This window comes from Grammomys surdaster, unplaced genomic scaffold, assembly GCF_004785775.1.
Source record: "Grammomys surdaster isolate TR1022 unplaced genomic scaffold, NIH_TR_1.0 126131, whole genome shotgun sequence".
Lineage (NCBI taxonomy): Eukaryota > Metazoa > Chordata > Mammalia > Rodentia > Muridae > Grammomys > Grammomys surdaster.
This window is the reverse complement of record NW_021620939.1, coordinates 2,510,574-2,535,403: the sequence shown is the minus strand read 5'-3', so window position 1 is coordinate 2,535,403 and position 24,830 is coordinate 2,510,574. Positions and strand designations below refer to the sequence as shown.

The following is a 24,830-nucleotide window of genomic DNA, read 5'->3' as shown; positions in this document are numbered from 1 at the left end:
ATTCAGCAGCCCATATACTGTCATATGAACTGCTCATGAAAAATGTGACTTGTAAAACAGGGTCAAGAGCAGTGGGCTTTCTTAAGTAGCTCATGTATTTAACCTATGGGTGAGGACTGGTTTGCACCTGATTAACAGGTAGGAAAGAAAACACCTAAAGCAGTCTGTGGTAATTATTCTAATGCTCTGCCTTTAACTATCGTTATCAGAACTTAAAGAACTACTCAGGTTTTGCATGGAGCAGGCTTTCTCTAATAGATCTAAAATTCTGTACTAACTTTATTGAAAGTTAGACTTTCATAGGCATTTCTGATTTGTGTGCCTTTGGTATTTTTGCTGTAGAATTCCTCTCCCTCAAACATGTAAGTCGTGATTCAGAATGTATTTTGAATATTGATTAAATCTTAGGGCAGGTAAGCCACATTTCCCCCAGACCTTTAAGTCACTGACTTTATTTTTAAAAGTGGAATATTCTTCTTTAAAAGTAATTTAAAGGTGCTGTGTAGGTTATAAACCCCTTGGCAGAGGTAAAAATACAGGCATTTCAGAAAGAACAAACTTGAAACGTGTTCCTGTTGCTTGGTGTTGGGTGGGAGGAAATCTTTGCCACTCACATGGCCTGTGTTTTAATAGTGTTTATTAGGTATGGAGTGCTAACTGTAAAACATAATTCAAACTGTGTTTGCTGCAGGACTAAGGAAATTAGCCCCTGTTGGTAAAGGGAAAACAAGTCGAATCGTAGCCAGTAGAATTCTCTGTTGTCCACTAGGGCCTCCTTAGCATGGTACAGCTAAACTTTGAAGTGCCTGCTGACTGAGATAAAGAGCTTGTTCATCTAGAGTGTGTTGTTCTTGTAAAATCAATATTCACATTTGAGATACAATGAAATAGAAGTGAGATCTGAAAAATCTAAAAAATATGTAGGAACTAGAGTATACGAATGATTAGCAGAACAGATTTGAGAAGAATTGAGCATATTTCTGAAAAGATGAATATTCTTTCAGATGAAAATTTTCAGTTTCGAAAGGGCAAAGTCACAATACATCTTGCATGAAAATTTTATTTTTAAAAAATAATAGATAAATCTATCTAGAAATGAAGTGTTCCTCAGATGAAATCAACATATGCCTGACTAAAATAGAAGAGATATATGCTTTAGTTGGAATCAACATATACATGATTAAAATAGATCTCCCTTAGCTCGGCATTTGATTTATATTGCTGAATAGGAAAGACAATACAATTAACTGCTGTGGTGAGGCTGGGAGGTAGCTTAGCACAGCATGAGGTTCCGAGTTAATACCCAGAACCTATTTTAAGAAGTCAGCTGTGGTAGCACCTATAATTTCAATGCTGTCAGAGGTGGAGAAAAGTGGGTTCCTGGGCTTTCTCACAAACCAGCTTAGAGTAACCTGTGGGTTCCAGGCCATTGAGAAATCATCTTTCAGTTTAAAGGGAGGGGGCAGTTTCTGATGAATAACTATGTAGATTGACCTTTGTCTCCCTACTCAGGTACTTGTGTACCTGCACACACAATTAACTGCTCTGGAGGACCTCCCCCCCACAAAGTGAGTTAGATTTGGGGTTGTATTTTAACCTCCCTTTATTTCTAGTTATTTTGACTTTATAAGAGACAATGGGGCAGAACTGAGATTATTAATATTGCTGTGGCAAATAATACAACAGCATACTGTAACTTCTGGACAGTTATTGAGGTATATGATTGCCAGCCAAACGTGATGTTGCTGTGGCAAATAATACAACAGCATACTGTAACTTCTGGACAGTTATTGAGGTACATGATTGCCAGCCAAACATCATGTTGCTACTTGCTTCCCTATTTTGTGACAGTGTTTTTCTCTAGGGGTTTAAGCTCTTCAGGTCAAGGGGTGTAAAGTGAGGTATCCTGAAACCGTGGCAATACATTTCTTGCTGTCTTAAGGTTATTGTAGGTATCATACACATTAATACTGATTGGTTCTTTCTGAAGAAAATACTTGGACTTAGTCACACATTAAAACAAAACAAAAAAATGACCTGGGTGCAGTATTTAACCCAGCTATGGGGATGACTGAGGCTGGAGGATCACTTGATTCTAAGAGTTTGAAGGCAGCCTAGGTAACTTAATGAGAACCTGACTAAAAACAAAACAAGAACAACAGCAAAGCAAACCTGGGATTAAAGTTCAGGTGGTAGGTGTCCTCAGTACAGCATATTTTATCTAAAACAGTTTAGATGTAGCTTTTTAATCTGAGTAAAAATTAATGTTGTTAGCCATTTTTTAACCTTTTGTTTTCAAACAGTACTAAGCTAATTATAATTGATATAAATTTCAAATCCAGTTGTGAAAATTAGATTTTTAAAAAGCCAGTGTATGCTTCCTGAGTGGCAGTGGACATGATCACGAGATAAACTGAAACGTCATCTTTACAAGTTTGCCTCAGTGCTGTGACGATCTGCCATGTAGGATGTGTTTTGTGGGGATGGTGAACACTCCACTGTAGGAAAGCTTACTCAGGGAAGTAGGGCAGACTTACAGCTTCTCCTCAGCACACTGGACACGTGTCATTCCCGGCCATGTTGGAAGAACTTTGTATCAGGCATTGTCATGCCTCCCTCCAGCATGTTGTGGTTAATCTCTTCCTGTCATTGCTTTATCACAGTTCTGTCTTTTATCTACCCATCAATCCATCTTAAATTTTGATGCATTTTAAAACAAATTAATACTTGCAGTTCATTAACTGAGAGCAAACTCTGTACTTAGATTTCATAGACTCAGAGTGAGGAAATTAGTTTCTTCCCCGATTATTCCTAATTGTCATATTTATATAATAATTACTTTCAGATAGTTGTGCAAAATATAATGCTTTCAACAGGTGAAAACCTTTTAACTCCGATTCCTTTGTTCACTAACTGTATTTTTTAATGTACAGCTTCATTGTCCTTACTTAGTCCTTTGAGTTTAACAAAAGCCATGCACATGTGCTTAATTTTGCTGTACAGGAAACCTTTTCCACTTACGCTCTGGTTGCAGTCTGCTTCAGGCTGTGCCTGAGATGGTGGCTTCAGTCTGTTTTTTTTTTTTTTTTTTTTCCAGTGTCTGTGTGATGTAGGGCCTACTAAATGAACTCAGTTGTTTTGGTTTTTTGTTGTTGCTTTTCCGTCTCTGTGTGTGTCTCTCTGTGTGCATGTGTGTGTGTGTATCTGTATGTCTGTGTGTATGTCTGTCTGTCTGTGTGTGTCTGTTTATCTGTGTGTCTGTATCTGTGTGTGTCTGGGTCTTTGTGTGTGTTTGTGTCAAAGTCATTATCTTCTCTGGATCATTCTAATTTTATTGACAAGTGATTGAAAATGGGTGCCAGCCTTACTGCCAGTAATAAATTAAAGTGCAAGACTGTTGTTGGAAAGCACGAAGCGTAGAATTCATTGAAAAGAATGACTTCAGCCAAAACACCATTAAAGTTGAACCTAGGGCATGCTGTATCCCTGAGGACAGCCCCAACTCTTTATCTTGTATTGTTTTGAGGCAGGGTCTTGTTTTTCATCTTTCCCTTATTCAGACTCATTCTCCTGCCTCAGCCTCCCAAGTTCCAGGCTTATAGATACACACCACCATGTCTGCCAAGCCTGAATTTGGCCTTGGCATTTTAACCTTTATTACATTTCTAGCAAAAGAATTACCTGAGATGATGTAAAAAAGTATATATAATGAAAAGCATTGACGCTAACCTGTCAGTCAGTGGAGACACCTCAGCATGGCTTAGTTACAGGGGACATGTAAATAAATTCATCAAAGGCAAGTAGAAGTCTTGATTTGAAATTCTTGAAGGAATGAATTTAGCTGATAGTTTTAGCAGGTGGCCTGCCTAATGGGCAAAGGCTAGCAAGACAGGATCCCACTGTACTGTTTATCATCCTTTAAGCTGGACAGTTATTTATAGCACATGCTTATAAATGACTCTTACCGATGCTGCTTGATGTCTGCCTCTCAGTACCAGGAGTTCTGCTGCTTTCTTCATGAATAATAAATAATGATTGCTTAGGTGTTTTTACCCATTAGCGATTATATTTAACCTCTTTAGAGCTTATTAAAATAGAGAAGAGATAATTACTGAATGTTAAATTTGTTCATGAAATTTCTTTTTTCCCTCAGAAGTTCACAAATGGTTAAGTAAAAATTATGAATGCTGATTAAATCAACAGAACATTGTACTTTTGAAGTTAGAAATTCTAGGTAATACATTGTGGTTTCTTCATCCATTGGGAATAAGGTTCCCAGACACCCAGCTGAGTTTTTCCTATGCAGACACACACAGTCACATGATCCCTTTTTCATCTCACCTAAGTCACTTATCAGTGCGACTGTGGCTTTTGAAATTGATGCTGCAGCAAGGTTCATGATGGTTCCTTTACAGTCCAGCAGAAGGTTTCTTTTCACCATGGGCTTTAGGATCCTAGGTGTGCCCTCTTCCTATCCTTTCACTGGAGGGAACTAGTTGGAGCTTCTCCACATGTCCACAACATTGCTAGCATTCTCTACTCCTGAGTGTCAGGTCCATTGTGAAGTAAAGTAAGGGTTACCTAACAGCACACTGCCACATCAGAGCTAGCAGTCTGATAAGCAGAGGCTGCCAGGTGACTAATGTCCCCAGTGTCATGCACAGCATGGATTTGTAAGACGGAGAGAATTAGGAGATGTCATCACATGAGACAGTGTGTAGTTTAAAACTTGTGAATTGTTTGGTTCTATAACTGACACAGCAGATAGGTTGAGTTGCTCTACATTGAATTATAGGAGGACTGGAATTAATAAAAGGTAGAGGAAGAACCATAAATACTCCCAATGCCTTAACACATACAAGTGCCAGTAGATACTTGGAAATAAAGGAGAAAATAGAAATGCACAAGAACTTGTGTATCTGGAGTGGTGTATTTGAAACATGATAGTTGATAATTAATATTCCTGAATTTTTGCTCTAAGTGTCTAAGTTGTCTCTTTTAGTCTATACCACAGCCCTTTGGGACAGGTATCCATCCCTATTTTATAGATGGCTGTAACGCAGAGAAATTCACATTTATTCAGAGTTGTTCAAGGTCACACAGCCAGTGAGTGATAGCTACTGTATCTACCTTTGGCAGTAAGAGTTCTTTTTTTAAGTTCACCATCACTACTTTGGTAATAGATGTGTGCTGACCTAGTGCTTATGTTATGAACAGGGACCAGCAGCCCTGGGATTTGTGCCACATCTACAAGGTCTCCCCAAGTAAGTCACCTGACCACAGTGCTCTGGGCATCCCCAGACTTGCTGCCACTCAGTTTCTTTGGTTTGATTGAAGCTTTTCCAGCTTTCCCCTGGTCAGTAAACAGTCAACACAGCCTCTTCACCTCTCTTCTCTTTTGTAAAACCTGGGCTGGAACTAAATAGGTAGCCCAAGGTAGCCTCAAACTTAAGATGATCTTCCTACCATCATACCTGAGTGTATTTCTTGTGTTTTTCTGCTTTTTGTGAATTGGTATTACTGTATTTTGTGAGTTCTTTATTTAGAAGTATGTTGATAGTCTGAAAGTGTTAATGCTGTTTTCAGGCCACCTGTTAATCATTGGATAAACTGTCTTTAAGAAGGTTTTCCTGAGAGCATAAATAAATTGAAAATTTAGAAAATTTAATGTTATCCTGCTAGGAGGTAGGTCCCAGCCTCAAACCAAAATCTGGTTATTTTTAAAGGCTCAAAGTTAGTTAAAATACCCTTTTTTTTCTGAAATCTCCTTGAGAAGTACCTAAAGTCATGCTCTGGTAGATTGCTGTCACATGTTTGTTTGGAACACTTGGAAAAGTTCAAAGGGTAGCTAGTTTAGATGGAAGTGCTTCATGGTTTGTACTTACAGGTGGTTTAATAGCAGCGTTGGAGTCTTTGTCTTGCATTTACTGCAGTCGTTGGTTTCTCTGTTTGAATTGTAGTTTCAAAAGTTGTTTCATACAGGTGTTTGATTCTTTCCAGGTAAATATAATAATTGAAGTAAGTTTTCCGTTCTCCTAGGAATATGCTATCAAATGATACAAGATTACATGGTGAAAATGGATTTCCTGAGGATGAAGGAATTTAGGGAAGCTTGGATTAAATATGTAGAATGAAGAGTTAAGAGACTGGGCCAGAGCCTGATCCATCCGTTTAATTAGCTGTGTAACCTTAGGATGTAATTGAATTTCTCCAACTCTCAGTTTTGTTGTCAACAAAATGGGAGCCATCAGGGCACCAGGATTTGATAAATGTGTAGTAGATGCTTAGTGCAGTCACTAACAACTGAGTACTTGCTAAGAGCCACCGAAGAATGAGTCTCCGGACATCACAGTCTCCCCAACTTTCAGATGTCTTTCAGTGGATATTATTATTATTATTCCATTTTGAGGCCAATACCAGCCCTGAATTATGTTATTTGTAAGGTGACTTAACTACATGGGTCCCTGTCTCCTGCCTGCTCCCTTATCACTCAGACATACTTACCTGAGTGTAGCATGACCAAAGGGCAGGCCTTTGGTGCCGAGGAGCAGTTCCTGTCCATAAAGATCACATTTGCTTTATTGGCTTGAATACAGTTCTGCAGCAGGAGCAGTTGCTCCCAGAGACTATTAAGATTTTCTGAAATTAGTTATCAGATTTTTAATTTTTTTTAGATTGATTTTTTTTTCCCGTTTCTCTTTTTATTTGTGTGTCTGTTGCCTATGGAAGTCAGAAGAGGGCATTAGACCCCGAGGCTGGAGTTACAAATAGTTTGTGAGCTCTGGGAATTGAGTCTAGGTCCTCTATAAAAACCAGCCTAGGTCACCCTCTCCAAGAACAACTAGTATTCTAAACCTCTGAGCCATCTCTCTGGTCCCAGCCAGAGGAATCTTGATGTGCGAAATCCAAGTACTTTCCTAGTCTGTTGCTCTTTTTCTGCCAGCATGCTACTCTCCATTAGGAATGTAGTTTTCTTTTAACAAGCAATCCTGATAGCTTTTATTTTCATTTTTCATAGCATGTGTTAGACCTGTCTATCGGTCCTTGCCTCAAAATCCTCCCCATGTGTTCTCATCCTTCCTGAAATTCATCCTTCTGCAAACAGTGTGGTCCAGCCAATGTCAGTGACACTCAAATTCATTCTTCAGATGTTTAAGAATTCATAAATCTCTATTGTCTTTAATTGCAAAATTATTTTGCCTTTGGTCCCTTGTAGATTTACTAGGGAATCATGTCATTTCCTTATGGCTCATACCCTAAGTTCTATGGGGTTAATATTTTAAAATATTCTTTTTTTTATTAGTTAGTTTTGAGATGGAGCTGGCTATGTGGTACTGGCTTACCTGGAAGCTAGGTAGCCAGCCTGGTCTCATTATCCTTCAGCTTTGGCCACCCAAGTGCTGGGTTCCCAGTGTGTGCCTATTATCAGGCCTTTAGGGTTTTGTTCCCGTTTTTACTTTATGATACCATAATGATACCAGTTTCTCCTCAAAAGCATTTTCTTCCTTTTCAGTTTGCCCAAAATAGTGCTTTGGTACAGACTCAGACATTCTGTTTCCTCCAATGTGGACCAAGAATCCAAACCTCATTCTTCAATGTCAGCCATTCACCTCCCTGTCCATCTTTCTCCTTTATCATCCCAGTCTTTATTTGTAATATATATAAGGGAAACTATACCATATATGTAGTCTAGGGTGTTTTTTGTTTGTTTGCTTGTTTTGAGTCTTTAGAGATAATATCTCAGTTTCTCTTTAACAATAATTACTTCAAATGATTCAGAAGGAAGGGATGTTGGTAGGTTCAGTAAATCTTGGTTGTCTCTTTGAGTTATATCAAATGCAAAATACAAAAATAAATCGTCTCTCCTACTCAAACAAAGGTCACACGAGCTTAAATAAAGGATCACACCAATGTAGTGTCATACCAGTACAAGCAAAGGGGCCCAGCAGCTGTCTAGAACGCATTCACTTGATACATACCAGTGAGAAAATGCATGTTGACTGTAAGATAAATTTCTTCTTATAATTAACAAAGAATTCAAAAATTGGTGTTGTGCTTCTGTTCCTTAGAGCGTGAATTAATGGTGCTTTTCCAGAAGATAAGACAAATCCTTTCTTGGATTGCCCCTAATAGAGAATTGGGCTTTAGGTGCCCATCAGAACTGCCCATGGACTTGTCCCACTAACACAAGATGCTTGTGAGACTGTTTTGTGTCGGTCTCTCTTGTAGACTTTAGGATACATTAGTGGACTAATAGGATTATTAGATAAATAACAAACTGGGCTTTAGACTGTGAAGAGTATTGAAGCAGGGACTGAAGGACTAGGAAGTATAGAGAGGAGGGTGGGAACAGTTTAAAACAGCATGGTTAGGGCGCTCTCACTGGAGGAGGTGAAGCTGTAAGCTCCAGATCATCACATGTGTAGAGGGTAAAGCTAGGTGGTGTAAAACAGAGGAAGAGTAAAGACTCTCCTTGTCCCTGCAGTACATACTCACGGAAATGCAAACCTTCTCACAACAGCTCACACACGTGTCATAGTAGCACTGTGTATAATAATCAGAAGGTGAAACAACACACATGTCGCTCAGTGGATAGGGGAACAAAATATGTATCCACACAGCAGAGCATTGCTGGTAAGGTCCCTTATGTAGGGAAAAACACACTAACAGAAAGCCTATTACTCACTGCTGGGTGCTGGGCATGAAAAGATCCAGGGTGTGACTGTCAGTGGGGATCTGTTTTGGTGTTTGTTTGTTTGTTTGTTTTTGAGATAAGGTCTCACTGTGTCGATTGGAATTCACTGTAGATCAGGCTGGCCTCAAACTCAGAGATCTCCCTCGTCCTGAGTGCTGAGAGTACTGACTGCTTTCTTGTTGGGCTGATGAGAAGGATTTTGAGTTGACGATGGCTGTGGAAGGTTTATGACTGGACTAAGGGAATCTTATACTTAGGAGGGTGAATTTATGGCTTATGAACTAGTTTCAAAAAAAAAAAAGAGTTGCCATATGTAAAGATGTAAAGCAAGCCTAAGCAAACTATAATTCATGTTTGAATTATTTACATATTGGTAAGTATCCTACAGTAATTTTTAGTAAGGTCAAAGAGAAGGGCCTACATCACTGCTGAGAATCCAGGCTCCACAGAACTTAGCTTTTGTATAAATAAGTTATGCTGTGTCTTCAACATCGCCAGCCTTTCGTTAGGAGACACCTCAATACCATCTTTCAGAGTCACCTGGATTCAAGTATTTTTCCTCCCCACACCCCATGAAATATGTGGCTTCTGGGTTTGTGTGCTGTTAGGTTACAATAAAAAAAATACAACACAGCTGCCTTCTCCGTACAGACACTGAGTCACCACAGAGTTAGCAGCCCTGTTCCACTAATCAGACTGCTGTAAATGTCCCTGAACTCTCAGCTTCCTTCTCTTTATTGCCGGGATAAGTCTGGTAATAGTTTAGAGAAGTAGTGCTGTCCTCACATGGCACGGAAATGGAATACTATGCAGCTTTAAATATTTTCTCAGTGAAGATTTAATTCTCTGGGGAAAGACACTTCCTTCTGTGGAGGTACATGAAGGTCTTGTGGTGGATTTGTTTTGAGACACAGTCTCACTGTATACCTCTGGCTAACTTGGAACTCACAGAGATCTGCCTGTCTCTAGTTTCTGAATGCTGAGATCAAAGGTTTGCACCACCATGCCTAGCTTGGTCGTTTGTTTGTTTTGAAAAGATGATTTTTCTAAATATAAGAAGAGAGGCCACAGTGCATGCCTTTGGATTCTAGGATGAAAGCTACCCTTATGAGCATTTTAGATGTATTATCATGGACATGTACTACTTTCCTAATTTAATGAGTTCTTTCTTGTAAATTCTTACTTAGGAAAAACTGCTCCTAAAGTGCCAAGGACAGCAGTGTGGCCAGCCCTTAGCTGTGCAGCAGAAACCGTCTATAATTGACTTGACTCTTGATAATTAATCTTAGGTGCTCATCATCTCTCAAGGCACTGTCTGTCAGTTTGACAGTATTGGATGTAAAGATTAAGTTTCTTCATTTGAAAACCTTGTACTCAGGATGTTGATCAAGGACGACTTTTGTCCTTGAACAGCAAAGTCTAGTGGGTCCCGGGAAAAAGAAGTGGTTGGGAAGACAATCAGGATACAGTGTTGAACACTGCATTGAGCAGTCCTGTGTCCTTAAACCTTACAGCAGTGCAGAGCTAGGGAACTGAGAAATGCTGTCCCTTGCTATGAGGGGAAAATTAAGACTGTATAACACTATGCTAAGGGAATCCATACCTCTGTCTTCCAGGTTTCAGCACAAAATGAACATAATTAGGGAAAATAAGGATCTGGCGTGTTTCTACACAACCAAGCACTCATGGAGAGGAAAGTAAGTATTCTTTGCTTTGACTTTTTTGACCTTCCATAAAGAACGGTTTCAGTCCAGTGTCAGTTCTTTAATGGTAAGGCACAGCCCAACAGTGCTCTTGGGCTTTCTCTGCTGGAAAGCTGTGTACACATTTTAATTGCACATGCCACATTGGAAATGCATTGCTGTCCCCTTTTCTTTTGATCTTTCTAGATTTTTCTTTAAAAAAAAGTTGAAAAGTAACAAGAGAAAGTCAAGCCATTGTGGCTTGGGTTGCTACAGTGTTGCTGTCATCAGCTTGTGCTCCAGTGTTGCCAACTGCATTAGCAGAGGCTGGGCTGTGAAGCAACCATTTGCCTCTGCTGAAGTTTGGAGCTTTTAAGACTGTGTTTATTTAATTATTTATTTGAATAAAAATTTTCATTAGAACTTTTTTCTTGGGTGGAAACAGTGTCATTTCATGTTTATATTTGTTTTAGTTGGACCAAGATGTCCTTGTGTTCCTTCCCCATTGGATGATGGTAATTTCTTCCCCATAGATTATTGTGAAGGTTTAATGAGGTGATATAGAGTGAATGAAGGCTTTGAAATTATGCCTTAAGTGCATTGATATTCACTGACTGGAACTCCTTGACTGTTAGAAAAGCAGTATAGTCCCTGGTCATTCTGAGAAGCATCGACTAGTGAGTCTTAGTGTCTCCCTTTGACAGACAGGTGACCACAGATCACAGTTCTCTGAGGTGGGTCTTGAGTAAAACATAACATGTGTGCATAGCTTTTGTTCTTACTCTTTGCTTTTCATGTTTTGGTTGGTGATGTGGTGGCCTCTTGGGTACCCCAATGTTTGAACATTAGTGTTTCTGACTTAACTTAGCAAAGTCACTAATTTTGAAAGATCTATTGCTTGGACTTGTTTTCTGTTAATTTCTTGTTTTTTGAACTTACATGTTAGGAAACACAATTTCTACCTTTGTAGAATACTGTGTGTATGTCCCCTCATAATTTCATTGGGCAAAGTTAGAGAAAATTGGTGAGTATAAGGTAGTGTGAATCTCAGTCATCCATTTTTTAAATTGTGTCTCTGATTGCTCATCTGTAGAAATTCTTTACTTTAAACACAAATTCTCTACTAGATAAGTGTTCGGCAAGTATTATTCCAGTTCTGAGGGATGCCTTCCAACTCTCCTGATGCTTGCTATTCTATAAAGTACACAGTTTCTAATTTTGATGAAATCCAGCTTGTCTCCTTTCTTGTTCTTCTTGTCATTTGTAAGAAGCTATTGCTTAATGTAAGGTTACAATAGGTTTCCTTCTATGACTTTTGTAACTTTAATTTTGAATTAATTTTATGTGGTGTGCAATGAAGATCTACTTGTACCTGAATCACTTGTTGAAAAGAAAAGGCCATTCTTTTCCCATTGTTTGTCACCCTTGTCAAAAGTCATTTGACCATATGTGAATTCTCAGTTTGATTCGATTGATCTGGATACCCATCTGTGATAAAGTCCCTAATATGTTGGTTTGATTAACTGCAACTTTGTACCCTTTGAGACTGGGAGGTATGAGGCTGAAACCTCAGTGTTATGTTGACTATTCTCCATTTCTTGTACTGCTGTATCAATTTTTCAGTGAGTGTTAATCTCACTGCAAGTGGCCAGGGTTTTAGTGGCCTTGTGCTGAGTATCTGTCGATTGGAGGATGCCGCTCCTCACAGAGCTAATGCTTCCCACCCATAAACAGAAGGCCTTCCGCTTACTTGGCAGTTTCTTTCAACAGGGTTTTATTTTCAGCCCCCTTTCCTCAGAAAGGTTGTTTCAGTTTGCTGTGTGCATTGTGCAGCACTGAAATCCATTATACTTACTTATTTTCTGACCATTTTGAATCTGAGTTTAAAATATTCTTCAACAGTCTTAACATAAAGAAAATAAAAACATTCAAAATTTTATTTTTAGTTGCTAGTTGAACCTTCTCTCTAAAAATGTATATGTACAGCACATTCTCCATGTGATTTTTTTCTTTTCTTTGTTTCTTTCTTTTCCTTCCTTCCTTCCTTCCTTCCTTCCTTCCCTCCTTTCTTTCTTTCTTTCTTTCTTTCTTTCTTTCTTTCTTTCTTTCTTTCTTTCTTTCTTTCTTTCTTTCTTTCTTTCTTAGCATTGGGGCTTCTTTAAAGAGATTCTAGACCCATACACATTGCTACCCAGCTTTACCATCTGGGGAAATGTACTGATGGTGGCGATCAAATGAATGCATTCCTCTGCTTTCTCTTCACATGCCTCACTAGAGATAACCTTCCAGATCGTGCCTCAGAGAAGTCATGTGACCCACTTCTGTACCTTTGTGCTGTTCCCACAGGGCCTCACTTCCAGATGCTTCCTGCTTTTATGAGTAGAGTGTTGTTGGTTGTGAGTATAGACCCCGGGCTGGCAAAGCAGCTTTTCTTTTCTTCTTGTTTTTCCCACTTGGGAAGTCCACACATAATTTAATTACATGAGATTACAGAGGGTAAAAGTACTTTTCTTCCATGAAAACAAGATTTCCTCTTTGGCTTAAGCAAGCCACTTTAGGCCGGAAGGAAGGTACAGATGTTCAGCTAAAGTGGAAGTGCAGATTCACTGTGGAAAACTTTAAAGTAATATGTTGTTTTTTTCTAGATGGAATTTACAACTGCTTATGGATCACTCCAGTGGTTTTTGGTAGAACAGATGCTATAAATTTGAGTGGGACTCTAGTATCCAAACAGGAGTTTATTCAAACAGGATTTTAAGCACAGTACGGTAGGAAAATTGGCATTTGGTCTGTGAAATTCAGAGACAGATGCTCACATTAGAGACAGTCATGATGACTGACCCCAGAGTGGGGTGGGGGTGGGGGTATAGAGAATAGGAGGAGTGAGAAAAGCGAAACTAGTGACTTGTTATGCTTATGTTCAGGAGTAAGCTAGACAAGAGAAGAGATGCCTTTTTCTTAGCTTTTCACAAAATAAAAAGAAATTCTCAAATCCAAACAAAATTACCACAAATCCCAGGTTGTTAAAGCCACCCGGAAGGAACAGGAAGCAAGAGGCCTTATGTACCTGACTTCACATTGTACAAAGTTGTAGTGATTGAGGTAGCATGGCCCTGGCATAAAAGCTGAACTTTGGAGCAGAGTAGAAGCTAGGCGTGTATCTAGTGTCCATAGTGGTGTTAGGCATGTACATTGAGGAGGGATAGTCTTTACGGTGCATATTGCTGGGAAAATTGGATGTACACAAAGACAAAAATGAGACTGTACCCTTACCTCTCACCAGTTAGGAAAACCAATTCCAAGTGAATTTAAAAACTCAATGCAGGACCTAAAACAAATGTTGAGAAGAAAACACGGAAATATTTTAAGGTATAGAAATGGCCAAGATTTTGGGGGATGGGCAGAATAGAATAACAAGACCTCTAAAGCACAGGAAAAGAAAGCAAAATAAACACATTGCATCAAACTGAAAACCTGCTACAAAACAAGAGGCAATAGGGCCCAGCTACAGAATGAGAGAATGTATCTGCAAATTATGCAGTTGACCAGGGGCTAATAATCAGAATATGTAAGGAACTCCAGAAACTAAACAGACAAAAAGGCAGAGACAAAAGCCCTACATAGTCATTTTTAAAACATGCAGATGACCACACATATGTGAAAAAATACTCAGGGTCATTAATCATCAGAGAAATGAAAGTGAAACCGCAAGGTATCATTTCACCTAAGTAAGAATGGCTATCACCAGGAAAACTAAAGGCCAGGCCTGAAGAAGACAGATAGGAAATGGCCCTTAGACTGTTGGTTGGCATGTAAATTAGTATAGTTAAGAAAGGTCTTTAAAAATGCCAAAATAAAACTGTTATAGGATACGGGTAACTTACTATTGCATATATAAACAAAAGAGACAATTTGAAGAAGATAAATAAACATCTTCACTCTCATGCTTATTTTACAACTATTCACACAGGCCCAGGAATGGTACCTTGTAAGTACCCATGGGCTGACAGATGTACAAAGTCTGGTAGTGCATACACCCGGTGGAATATCATTCAGGTGTAAAAAAGAATGAAATTACCATTTGTGACATGAATAGAACTGAAGATCACAGTAAGCCAGGCATAGAAAGGTGGGTACTATCCACTCAGACAGGTGGATTCTGAAAAAGTTTGTCTTGTGGAAGTTGAAGACATGCTTGTACTTATCACAGGTTTATGAGGGAGAAGGATGAGAAACGGCCCGTTGGGGTCACTTAGGAATAAGACATCAGTGTACAGCACTTCTATAGCACACATGAGGCTCAGCTTGCTCTCCCTGCATCAGGAGTTGTAGTGCATAGTGGCACATCTCAGGATAGCAATAATGTATTTCAAAACAGCCAGAAGGATTTTCAGTGTAAAGCTATGGCAGATGTTCATGAGATGGATGTGTGTGAGCTTTACATAACACACACATATATTGAAATATTATACGACACATAAAATACAGATGCAAGTACTAGCATCAGTTAAAATTAATGCAGATGTTAGAAGGAGCTTGGTAATTTGGTAAGGTAGGAAAGATGAGAAAAAGAACACATAGAAATAAACATTCTTCTTAACTGATCCTCAGATAAAGCACATAGCAGCTAATTCTGGGGACATTTTTAGACCTGTAATTGCTATTCTTTTCACTCACAAAATGAAATCAATTCTGTAGTCTTAGTGCTTGGTTTTTTCATGTATTATGTGTATGTAGTGTGTGTATATATGTGTGTGAGCATTCATGTAGAGGTTCAAGGTTGATATGAGAAATCAGCCTCCAGTTCTCTATCATCTTAGTAAATGAGGCAGGGTCTGGTCTTTCAGTCTAACCCCGACCCCGCTATTAGGACTAGTCTCCCTAGCCAGCTTGCTCTGCACATCCCTTGTCTTCGAGGGCTGGACGGACAGGCAGGTGCTGTCCTCACCCAGCCCTTACTGCTCTCAGGGCAAGCGCTTAACCACATTCACTTCCCTAGCCTGCTGTCTTACTTCTGGATCGCAGAGATTCTGTTATTTCACACTCCAAGGTTACTCTAGAAAATGCTGTTTTGAATTATTTCTATTGAACATATGATTTCATTTTATATTTCAGGTCAAATATCAGTTTTAGAAGCCACTTGTTTCTTTTAGTTCCCACTAATTGACTAATTTTTTGATGTTTTATGACTAGCTGTGGAGCTAAGTCCTTGCCTACTTCACCAGTCACCTGACTTCACCTTAGGGAGAAATATGTTCTGTTTGAAGAAAGTAGTTTCATTCTTTAGTTTCTTGTTCTACTTTAGACTTAAACATTTTGAGGGAAAACAGTATAAATTTTATCCATGATAAAAAAATTCACATCCTATCATTTTCTTTTTGCCCATATGGAAATAGCTTTGGCATTGTTATTATATGATATGCTGATTAGAAAAAATGGACAATGAAGAAACAAAAATACGTTATTTGTTTTTAATGCCCATCAAGTTCAATTTGTGGTGTTCATATATTCTTGGATGTGTGCCCTTCATTGAAGTATGGTTGATTACCAGGGGCTATGCTCTTAAAGAAAGCAGACTCCTTTTCTCAGCTGCTATTAATTAGCCATGGTTTCTGGGGATGGGGATAGGGACTTGATGCCCATATCTGCTCTCCATATTGGGATTTGGTATGGCTTGAGCTTACACGGGTCTTGTATATGTCACAGTTGCTGTCACAATTTATATGTGAAGCTGACCTGGTGAGTCTGGACGACACCATTTACTTGTAGCCACTCACCGCCTTCAGCTCTTACGTTCTTTCCACTCCCTGTCCCACAATGATTCCAGAACTGTGTGTGAAGGGGCTTTGATATACGTGTGTCATTTGGGGTGAGCTTTCCAGTCCCCTGCTCTTGGCACCATAACCCGTTGTGGATTCTGTGTTAATCACCATCCTCTTCAAGTAGAAGACTCTCTGAGGAGGGTTGAGAGATGGCACTAATCTATCGGGTGTAAGACTCCAAAATTAAGAGTCAGTTTACTCTTCTGCCTATTTAGTAGAATAATAGTAATAGGCTCTCCCCCAGAATCTGTGGCTTGTGTAGTCTCAGGTTCTTGGTTTCATACTGTGGAATGGATCAATCAACTCTGGTGACAGTTGGGCCACGCTTGTACCAGTGGGCATTTCTTGCCAGGCTCCTCACTGTGGCTCACACAGTCACAGGATTGTGAGTGGGTAAGATTGATACTTACTGTTCCTCTCCTGTAGTATATGCAGCACCTCTAAACACTATGAAAGCTAGCCGTGGTCGTGAAGCTTCTGGGTCAGTACACCAGCTTGATATTTCCATATTCTGTTGGCTCAAGTTCATAGTGTCTTCAGCAATAGGGCTTCACTGTTGGGTTGGAGGGTAGCCAAGAGCACTGGCATAGAGCCCTAAATATTGTAGGCTATTTCAGTATACTTGGTTACCCTGTCTCTGATGGAAGCATGATGGTTCCTCTTTAGTCTTATAGTAGCTTTTGGTTAGAATACTGTATATCTCTTTTTTAAAAAGATTTATTTATTTTATATATATATGAGTACTCTGTCTTCATGCATACCAGAAAAAGGTATTAGATTCCATTACAGATGGTTGTGAGCTACCATGTGGTTGCTGGGAATTGAACTCAGGACCTCTGGAAGAGCAGCCAGTGCTCTTAACCGCTGAGCCATCTCTCCAGCCCTTGTACATTTTTTAAAAGTAGAAAGCAGTTAAAAGCAGAAAAACTTAGGGCTCTGGAAACTATTTGATTTATTTTATAATTCAAGTATTACTGAATATGAGTATTTTCAATAGTTAATAGTCATGATGAGTTGTTTTTTTCTTCCTAATTGAACTTTGTTTCTCTGAAGCTACTTGGTTGTTATTCTTTTTTGTTTTAAAAACAGGCCAGTGTTTCAGTTTTCCTTCTCAAGTTGCCTGGTTTCAGTATCAGAGTTAAGATGCCTCCATTTCCCTTCTCCACTTAAAGCATGGGTGTTGCCGGTTCTCCACTCCAGACTGCTTTGTCTGTGGGTTTTGAACATTGTCAGTCTTCACAGCCTTCTGACAGTCTTTACAGTGATTGTTCTTAATTTTGAAATTTATCTGCATAGATGTGTAGGGGATTTTTTTTCTTTATTCCCTGTCTATGGCAGTGAACTTTTTTGTTCCTAGTTTTTTTCTTACATTTTCTTATTCTAACTAATGTGTTGCTCATTTTGTTTTATATCTAAAGAGCTGTCTTTACTTTTAAATGTTTTTGTAGTTAAATTTCTGTTTTTATCAGTACGAGCTCCTCTTCATCAGTGTTACTGATAATTGGAGTAGGTTTTCTTGTTTGGGTATGGTACTTTCACTGAAGGCAGTAAAGTGAGAAGTGAAAGCTGCTTCCTACATGTGTAAAGTTGCAGCACAGAGACTCAACAGGTAGTTGCTTAAGTTAGAATTAACGTTCCCTAATGTGCTGTGCTGAACAGTTGTGGGCAACCTTCCCTTCCTTCCCATGTCGTTTTGATGAAAGGATACTTTGAAAGGATTAGCCATTTGCAGTGTTTTGTTAAAAGAGGAGTGGCCTATTTAGAATTCTTGTCGCATCCTGGCTGGTGCTGTACCCATTTAATCTGTGCTAATATCACCCACCATGTTTGTCCAGAGGTCGTTTGTTTGTTCATTCATTTGTCCATCCTCCCTCCCTCCCTCCCTCCCTCCCTCCCTCCCTCCCTCCCTCCCTCCCTCCCTTCCTTCCTTAAAAGTAAATATAACTTTTCTTTGTTTTTATTTCATGTGTATTAGTATTTTGCCTACATATATGTGTGTGAGAGAGCTTCAGATCCCCTGGAATTGGAGTTACATAGACAGCTGTAAGCTGCCACATGGGTGCTAGGAACTGAACCCCAGGTCCTCTGAAAGAGCAGCCAGTGCTCTTAACCATTGAGCCATCTTTCCAGCCCCAAGGTCATATTTTTTGTTATGCAGTAATATTAATAGTTCCCACTAAAATAAGTGGCAGATGGATTTTAACTTTGATAACATTTTAGAATATTAAATTTGAAAATATAAAAATAAACTATATTTAACCGTCATTGAACTATTGCTCAGCCAACATGTTTCTGTTTATTGAAACATGTTGAAAAATGTAATCATTTTGTGTTAATATCATATGTATTTTCATAAAATAATTTGTTGCTTAACACTAAATGTAAGCATGTCTTTCCTTGTAGGTATAAGCGAGTCTTTTCAGTTGGAACCCATGCAGTTACTACATATAATCCCAATACCTTAGAAGTAACAAATCAGGTAATTTTATAGAAGTTGTTGAGGGTGTACACGAACCTTTAAAAGTCAAGATTGCAGCCCGTTTTACCTGCTGAAATCAGCAGTTCAGAAGAGGAATGTCAGTCTGAAGATGAATGTGTGTACATGATGCCTTGTGTTCAGGACTAGAAGTAAAGAAGTAAGTTGTGTGTGAGAGCGCGCACACACACATTCTAGGCTCTCCAGTGAATGACTTTCACATGTTACAATTTCTAGCTGTCTCCTCTATAAAATTAGTTCTTTCTAAAGTTGTTACTATTACTCAAGCATATTAGTTATGTCACAAGTATTATTGTTCACAGATTTTCCAAAGAACTAGAATTACTTGTTTGTAAAGGCAAGACTAATTGAACATGAATAAGTAAACATGCTTAAATATAGTCCAGTTTTTAATTCTAAATTAGGCATGTTTTGTAGATTTGTCTTTTTTAAGGAGTACAGTCATGAAATGTTATTCCCTAATTCATTACTTAAGTTGCTTTATAGTAACACTAACATCATAATATAGATTTTTTTTGTTACTGTCTCTGATAATTAAAAACCTTTAAGAGAACTTAATTGTAGAATTGCTATAGGCGCTACTCCTCACTCCTCAAACTGCAGTGTTTATAAAATGTTGTTCCTTTAAGCAGAGAATATGGAATGCAAGAGATGAAAACAAACGGTGCACCTTATTACCTCAGGGCAAAAGTTAAAGGCTTCCTTCTTTTTGCCAGTGGCCTTATGGAGACATTTGCAGCATCAGCCCTGTTGGGAAAGGACAAGGAACAGAATTCAACCTCACATTTCGTAAAGGCAGTGGGAAAAAGTCAGAAACGTTGAAGTTTTCTACAGAGCACAGAACAGAGCTGCTTACAGAAGCTTTGGTGAGAAGACCCTAGTCACAGACTTGGTCTCTGTTCTGAAAGTGAAATGACTGCCTAAGTCTAGATACTGAGTTCTGCCCCTGTGCCCAGTCCTCTGCTTTATAGTAACCTTGACTTGACACTGAAACCTTTTCCATTTATAAATAAATAAATAAATAAATCAGGAAATCCTTTATATTAAGTGTATTAGTCTTTTCAAATGTATAGGCAGGATGAAGCATTATATGTTTAATCTGTTTTGCTCATCAGTAAAGCTTTACAGTTTTTACTAAATATTGTTAAACTATAAATTTCCTAACAGTTTAGTATCATAATCACTAAGTTGTGGCTTTTACCTGGTTTGGGGGAAACGGTCAGCTCAGAAGCCTTCTTTACCAGTCTGTCCTCACAAACTGTGCTTGTGTTTTCTCTTTCAGAGATTTAGAACTGACTTTGCAGAGGGAAAAATCACAGGAAGGGTAAGATTTGGCATTTATTGGTGTGCGTTCTTATGTGAGTAAATGTTGCCTTTGTTGTAGAAGTCATTCCATAGCCTATGTGTTCCTGTTAGAGTAAACAAAAGGAGACACAGCCTTAGTGCCTCTCAACAGGAGAAAGGCAGGAATGTGGTTTAAGAGGAACCACCAAATATCAATAAACAGATTTCAGACTTATTTTTGTCAGATAAGAAAAAAATTATTCTCTAAAAACCCAGAGAATTAAACATGATGTAGGGGCTAGCGAGCTAGCTCAGCAGTTGAGAACACCCCTTGTTCTCGCAGGGGACCAGGGTTTGGTTCCTAGCTCCTGCATAGCAGCCTACCACCATCCCAAGTTCCAGTCCCAGGTTCCAAGGGATCAAATAACCCTGCACTCTGACCTGCGCTGGCACTGGCACACACGTGGTCCACAGGCTCATGTGTAGGCACGGTGCTTAAACACACAAAACCCATAAAACAACAAGCAGTGCAGCCGTTCAGGTGCTTCTTAGAGTCCTCGCCACACAGTGGCAGTGCTGGAAGCCTTGTAGCAGTTTGCTTTGTTGAAGGTTTGAGATTTGGGAGGTTTGGTGCTGTCTTTCTGCATGTTCCTGTTGTTGGGTCTGGTTTGTGTGAAAGCCCAGCATGGTACTAGCAGCTTTAAGGAAAACCATATTGCTTAGTGGAGTCCTGACTTTCCCAGCCAGGCCTTTCTCTCCATTAAACCAGAAACTTCCAGGGAGCAGGAATGAGAGAACTTTTGAGTTTTCTCATGATATATCACATTTCTTAACTGTGTATGGGTTTTACCTTTATATACACTTCTTTTCCCTGGCGTTGGAGATTAAACCTAAGACGTTTTCCACCACCGAGCTCCAGCTGCAGTCCTCAGGTTTTAAAGTCTGAAACTGAGACAGATCTAATTAAGTTTTTCACAGATGCCCTTGAACTTCCTCAGTAGCCCAGGCAGATGATGTCCTTCCTCAGCCTTCCAAGTAATGGGGATCCCAGACTGTACCACAGCATGGCTTTCTCCTTTTATAGTGGGGAAAAGAGCACCTTGTATTCTAGTACTGGTGGAAACCATTGTCTCTTGCTGCAGTTCTAGGAAGTGGACTCCGATATTCTTATAGAGCTGGCCCTCTCCTTTCAAACTCTTGTCTCCCCATGAGCATTTTTCTGTTGGGTTTAAGCTCCAAAAGCTTTGCTCATTTTAATGCTAGCCCTTGGCTGGTTGCCCAGGAGCCACTTCAGATAGTTTCATGTCAGCTGACAAGCTCCTTGTGTACTGTCATTGAGGAGCTTCTGTTGGGTTTCTGTGAATCACAGCTTGGTGTGTCTATTATAGTTATCTCAGGTGAATTTTCTGTGTCTCTGTTTGATGACAACTGCTTCCAAAACTCAGTAGTTTCATCTCTTATCTCCCTTTTGTATTAGTTGAGGTAGAAACAGTATTACCAGAGGATATGACACCTGCACCTCTCCAGAACAGGGCAGGGCTCCTACTTCAAATGCTGGCATAAGCTGAATTTGGTCACCTTTGATATACTCTAAATTACGGTCTTTCAAACTCCCTTAGGCTTGGCCTCAACAGTAGTTCTTAGAGATAATGATACATTTCCATCAGCAAATGCTATCAGCTGAGAGAAATGGAGACTGTCCTGTAGAGTGAGTTTGGGTGTTCTGGCAAGCCTAGTTGAAAAGCACCATCGTGCTGGGAAGATGGCTCAGTGGATAAAAGTACTTGCTGTGCTAGCCCTAGGACCTGAATTCAGAACCCTCCTCCCCCAACCAATATCTGAAAAGCCAAGCCAGGTGCGTGCTTGTAATCCCAGCACTAGGAGGTAAAGACAAGGGGCTTCCTGGAGATTTCTGGACAGCCAGGTTAGTCAGTCAGTATGCTCCAGGTTCATTGAGAAGACCTTGTCACAATTAGGTAGACAGAGAAAAAGACAGCCAATGTTGATCTCTTGCCTCCACATGCATATACAGAGGCACATGCACATGAAGCCGTCAAGCATGTGAATGCAGACACACAAGAAAAGACAAACACCACCGTATTTGGTGTTCTCTTACTGTCCTTCCTGCTGGAGAAGTATGGTGTTGATCTGCCCTCTGTCAACCATCTTCAGGGGCCCAACTGTCTTCTTTGGTGATATAGACACTTTTGTCTTTTCTACAGAATTCTTTCTGTGGAACTTTTCTTGGTATGAAACTATAGAACAGTGTGTGAGGCCACGGGTGTGAGCTGGGCCCGTGAGTGTCGTTATTGAGTTGTTAGATGTCAGTGGGAGTGTTCATGATGGCAGTGCCCTACTTCTTGCTGAACACCTGTAAGACAATTTCTCTTGATGTCAAAAAATAGTTGTTTTTGATTTACTCTAAGAATGGTGCAGTGCATTCTTCATAGAGGATGGGAAACTGACATCAGAGTATAGCATTTTACAGTTTGCAAATTGTCTTCCCTTTCTCTGTCTCCTACTTTATCTCATTTACATTTGTTTTCTTCTGTGCCATGTCATTTTCCTTAATAACCTTCATTAAACCTTTTCTGAAAGATGAAACTAGAGGTGGGGGAAGGAGAACCACAGAAATTGTGTTGACACATGTTTAAGCACATTATGCTAATTAAATAATAAAAACATAAAAAGGAAAAACTTAAGAGTAAAAGGCTATCAGTCATGCTGATGATCCTATGCCCAGCTAGTCTGATGTGCACAGGGATCTCATCATCCCCAGGGTACTGTGCTTACTATTGTGATCAGAACTCAAAGATAACCTTTCAGTTATGATTAAGAAATCATACCACTGGTAAAACTTTGGCTTCAGAAATTTTTGGGAGGGAGGGGTATAGATAAATTGTATGCTAATGTACTGGGCCAACACAAAGTCTTTAAATGTAATACTATGACTTCCCTAGAATTTCAACTTAATCAAAAGTTGAAATCCTTTTCCTTAGAAAACTCACTCAGAACTCACTCAGAATACATTTCTCTATCTAATGTTTCCTTTTAGGGCATGGCTGTATATTATGTATGATTTTAGGGTCTCTTTTTGAGGGTGGAGCTTTATGCCATATATGGTTTATTTTTTTGTTTGTTTGTTTTGTATTTTTCTCCTCTGTTTGATTTTTGAAACAGGGTCTGGCTCTGTTGCTTCTGTTGCTTCCGTTGCCCTGGAACTCCTGGGCCCAAGCGATCCTTCTGCCTCATCCTCAGAGTGTCTGGCATCATAGGCATATGCTTTTGCCAGCTGGACTTCCTCTTGTTTCCTCTTTCCACTTAGAGTGTAATTTAAAACTCTTTCACAACACATTGAAAAGCTAGGTCTTTGCTGTCCTCGGTTGTATGAACCTTCTTAATGAAATCAGCAGTCCTACACTCTCCTCGTCTCCCTAGCTCAGTTTCACAATCTGGCAGTTTGTCTAGAAGCTGTTAAAAGTTTCAGTGTTTAGATTGTTGGTCCTTTCAGCAGTGACTACACAGTCAGTGTAACTTTATTTTATGGCCTGCTTAAATTTGATCCTAGAGGTAATGTTGTGCTTCTCTCTAGAGATACAACTGCTATAAGCATCACTGGAGTGATACACGGAAACCTGTGATTTTGGAAGTAACTCCTGGAGGCTTTGACCAAATAAATCCTGTAACCAACAGAGTGCTGTGTTCCTATGATTATAGGAACATTGAAGGCTTCGTAGACCTTTCTGATTATCAGGGAGGATTTTGTATACTCTATGGAGGATTTAGTAGATTGGTAAGTAGTTTTTGTAAAAAGACATTTTCAAAGGGAATAACTGGAGTGTGGGGAGATGACTTAGCCAATGAAGTACCTGAGGACCTGAGTCGTCCATCTGTCCCAGCACTGGAAAGACAAATAGGCTAGGCCTTAAGAAGCCAACCATGGTTGAAGAGCAACACGTGAGGTTGTCCTCTGGCCTCCACAGGAACTTAAACACACATGGCTTTATAACAGTTTGAAGAAAGTATGGTTTTCACACTTGACTGTGTGGGTATCTTCTGGGAAGAAGTATGGTGCTAAGAGTCTGGCAGGCTGTGGTGTCACAGACACCTAAGGTTAGTCCCTTTGCTGTCTCTAAAATGAGGAGAATAGTATGCACATTATGTAGAATACATGTGTGCACGTGTGTCGTGAACCTGTCTGATGACTTGGTGAGGTGATTTAATAAGATGCTTCACACCATGTAATACTTAGTCGCATTCCATAAAAGGTGCTGTAGTTTTGACCAGCATCATGTCATACCTGAAAGTTTCTAAGCTTTCTTTGAAAAATGTAATTTAGAAATCCTAGTTCTAGGGACTATCCTCTGTTGAGCTGTTTGTACTATGAAATGTGAGTGTGCATTGACACTTCCAAGTCTGGAACCAGCAGCATGGCTTTGTTTTGTAATTTTGAGTTAATAGGAAAAGGGGAGATACTAGACACTATGTAAGATGCTGAATTCCTGGTTATTACACAGTAATGTGGATAGGATCATCTTTGCAGAATCTTCCCTTCCTTGATAAAATTTAAGCTGGCAACCTCACATGTAAGTACTAGTGTCTATAGTCGGAAAGGCTTACCTACTCACTTTCGTGACAGTCTTAGTTCCTGTAGCCATCTTAGTGTCCATGAAACATTCCCAGAATTGAGTGTTCTGTGGATACAGTACCCCGGTATTGTAGTAGGTAGTAGGTAGCAGAGCAGAGGCACTACAGATCACCTAGATGCATTAAGAGGGTAGGTGGTAGCCAAAGGAGAGCAAACACAGTGAAGGACATGCAGACAATCTCACTTATGCAGTTTGCTCTCA

General features: G+C 39.5%; 1 protein-coding gene across 2 annotated transcripts in view; it reads left to right on the top strand.

The window, feature by feature from the left end:
* The window catches only part of Dnajc13 (DnaJ heat shock protein family (Hsp40) member C13), a 105,739-nt gene that overhangs the window by 5,992 nt on the left and 74,917 nt on the right, over positions 1 to 24,830 (top strand). The window contains exons 2-6 of one of the 2 annotated variants that reach the window (XM_028756581.1): positions 10,312 to 10,392; positions 18,603 to 18,678; positions 19,413 to 19,562; positions 19,979 to 20,020; positions 23,573 to 23,773. In XM_028756581.1, the coding sequence (XP_028612414.1) occupies positions 10,325 to 10,392; positions 18,603 to 18,678; positions 19,413 to 19,562; positions 19,979 to 20,020; positions 23,573 to 23,773 (537 nt within the window). In that variant the 5' untranslated portion in view covers positions 10,312 to 10,324. Of the gene's footprint in view, positions 1 to 10,311; positions 10,393 to 18,585; positions 18,679 to 19,412; positions 19,563 to 19,978; positions 20,021 to 23,572; positions 23,774 to 24,830 lie in introns of both variants that reach the window. The other variant, XM_028756582.1, reaches the window with a different exon arrangement.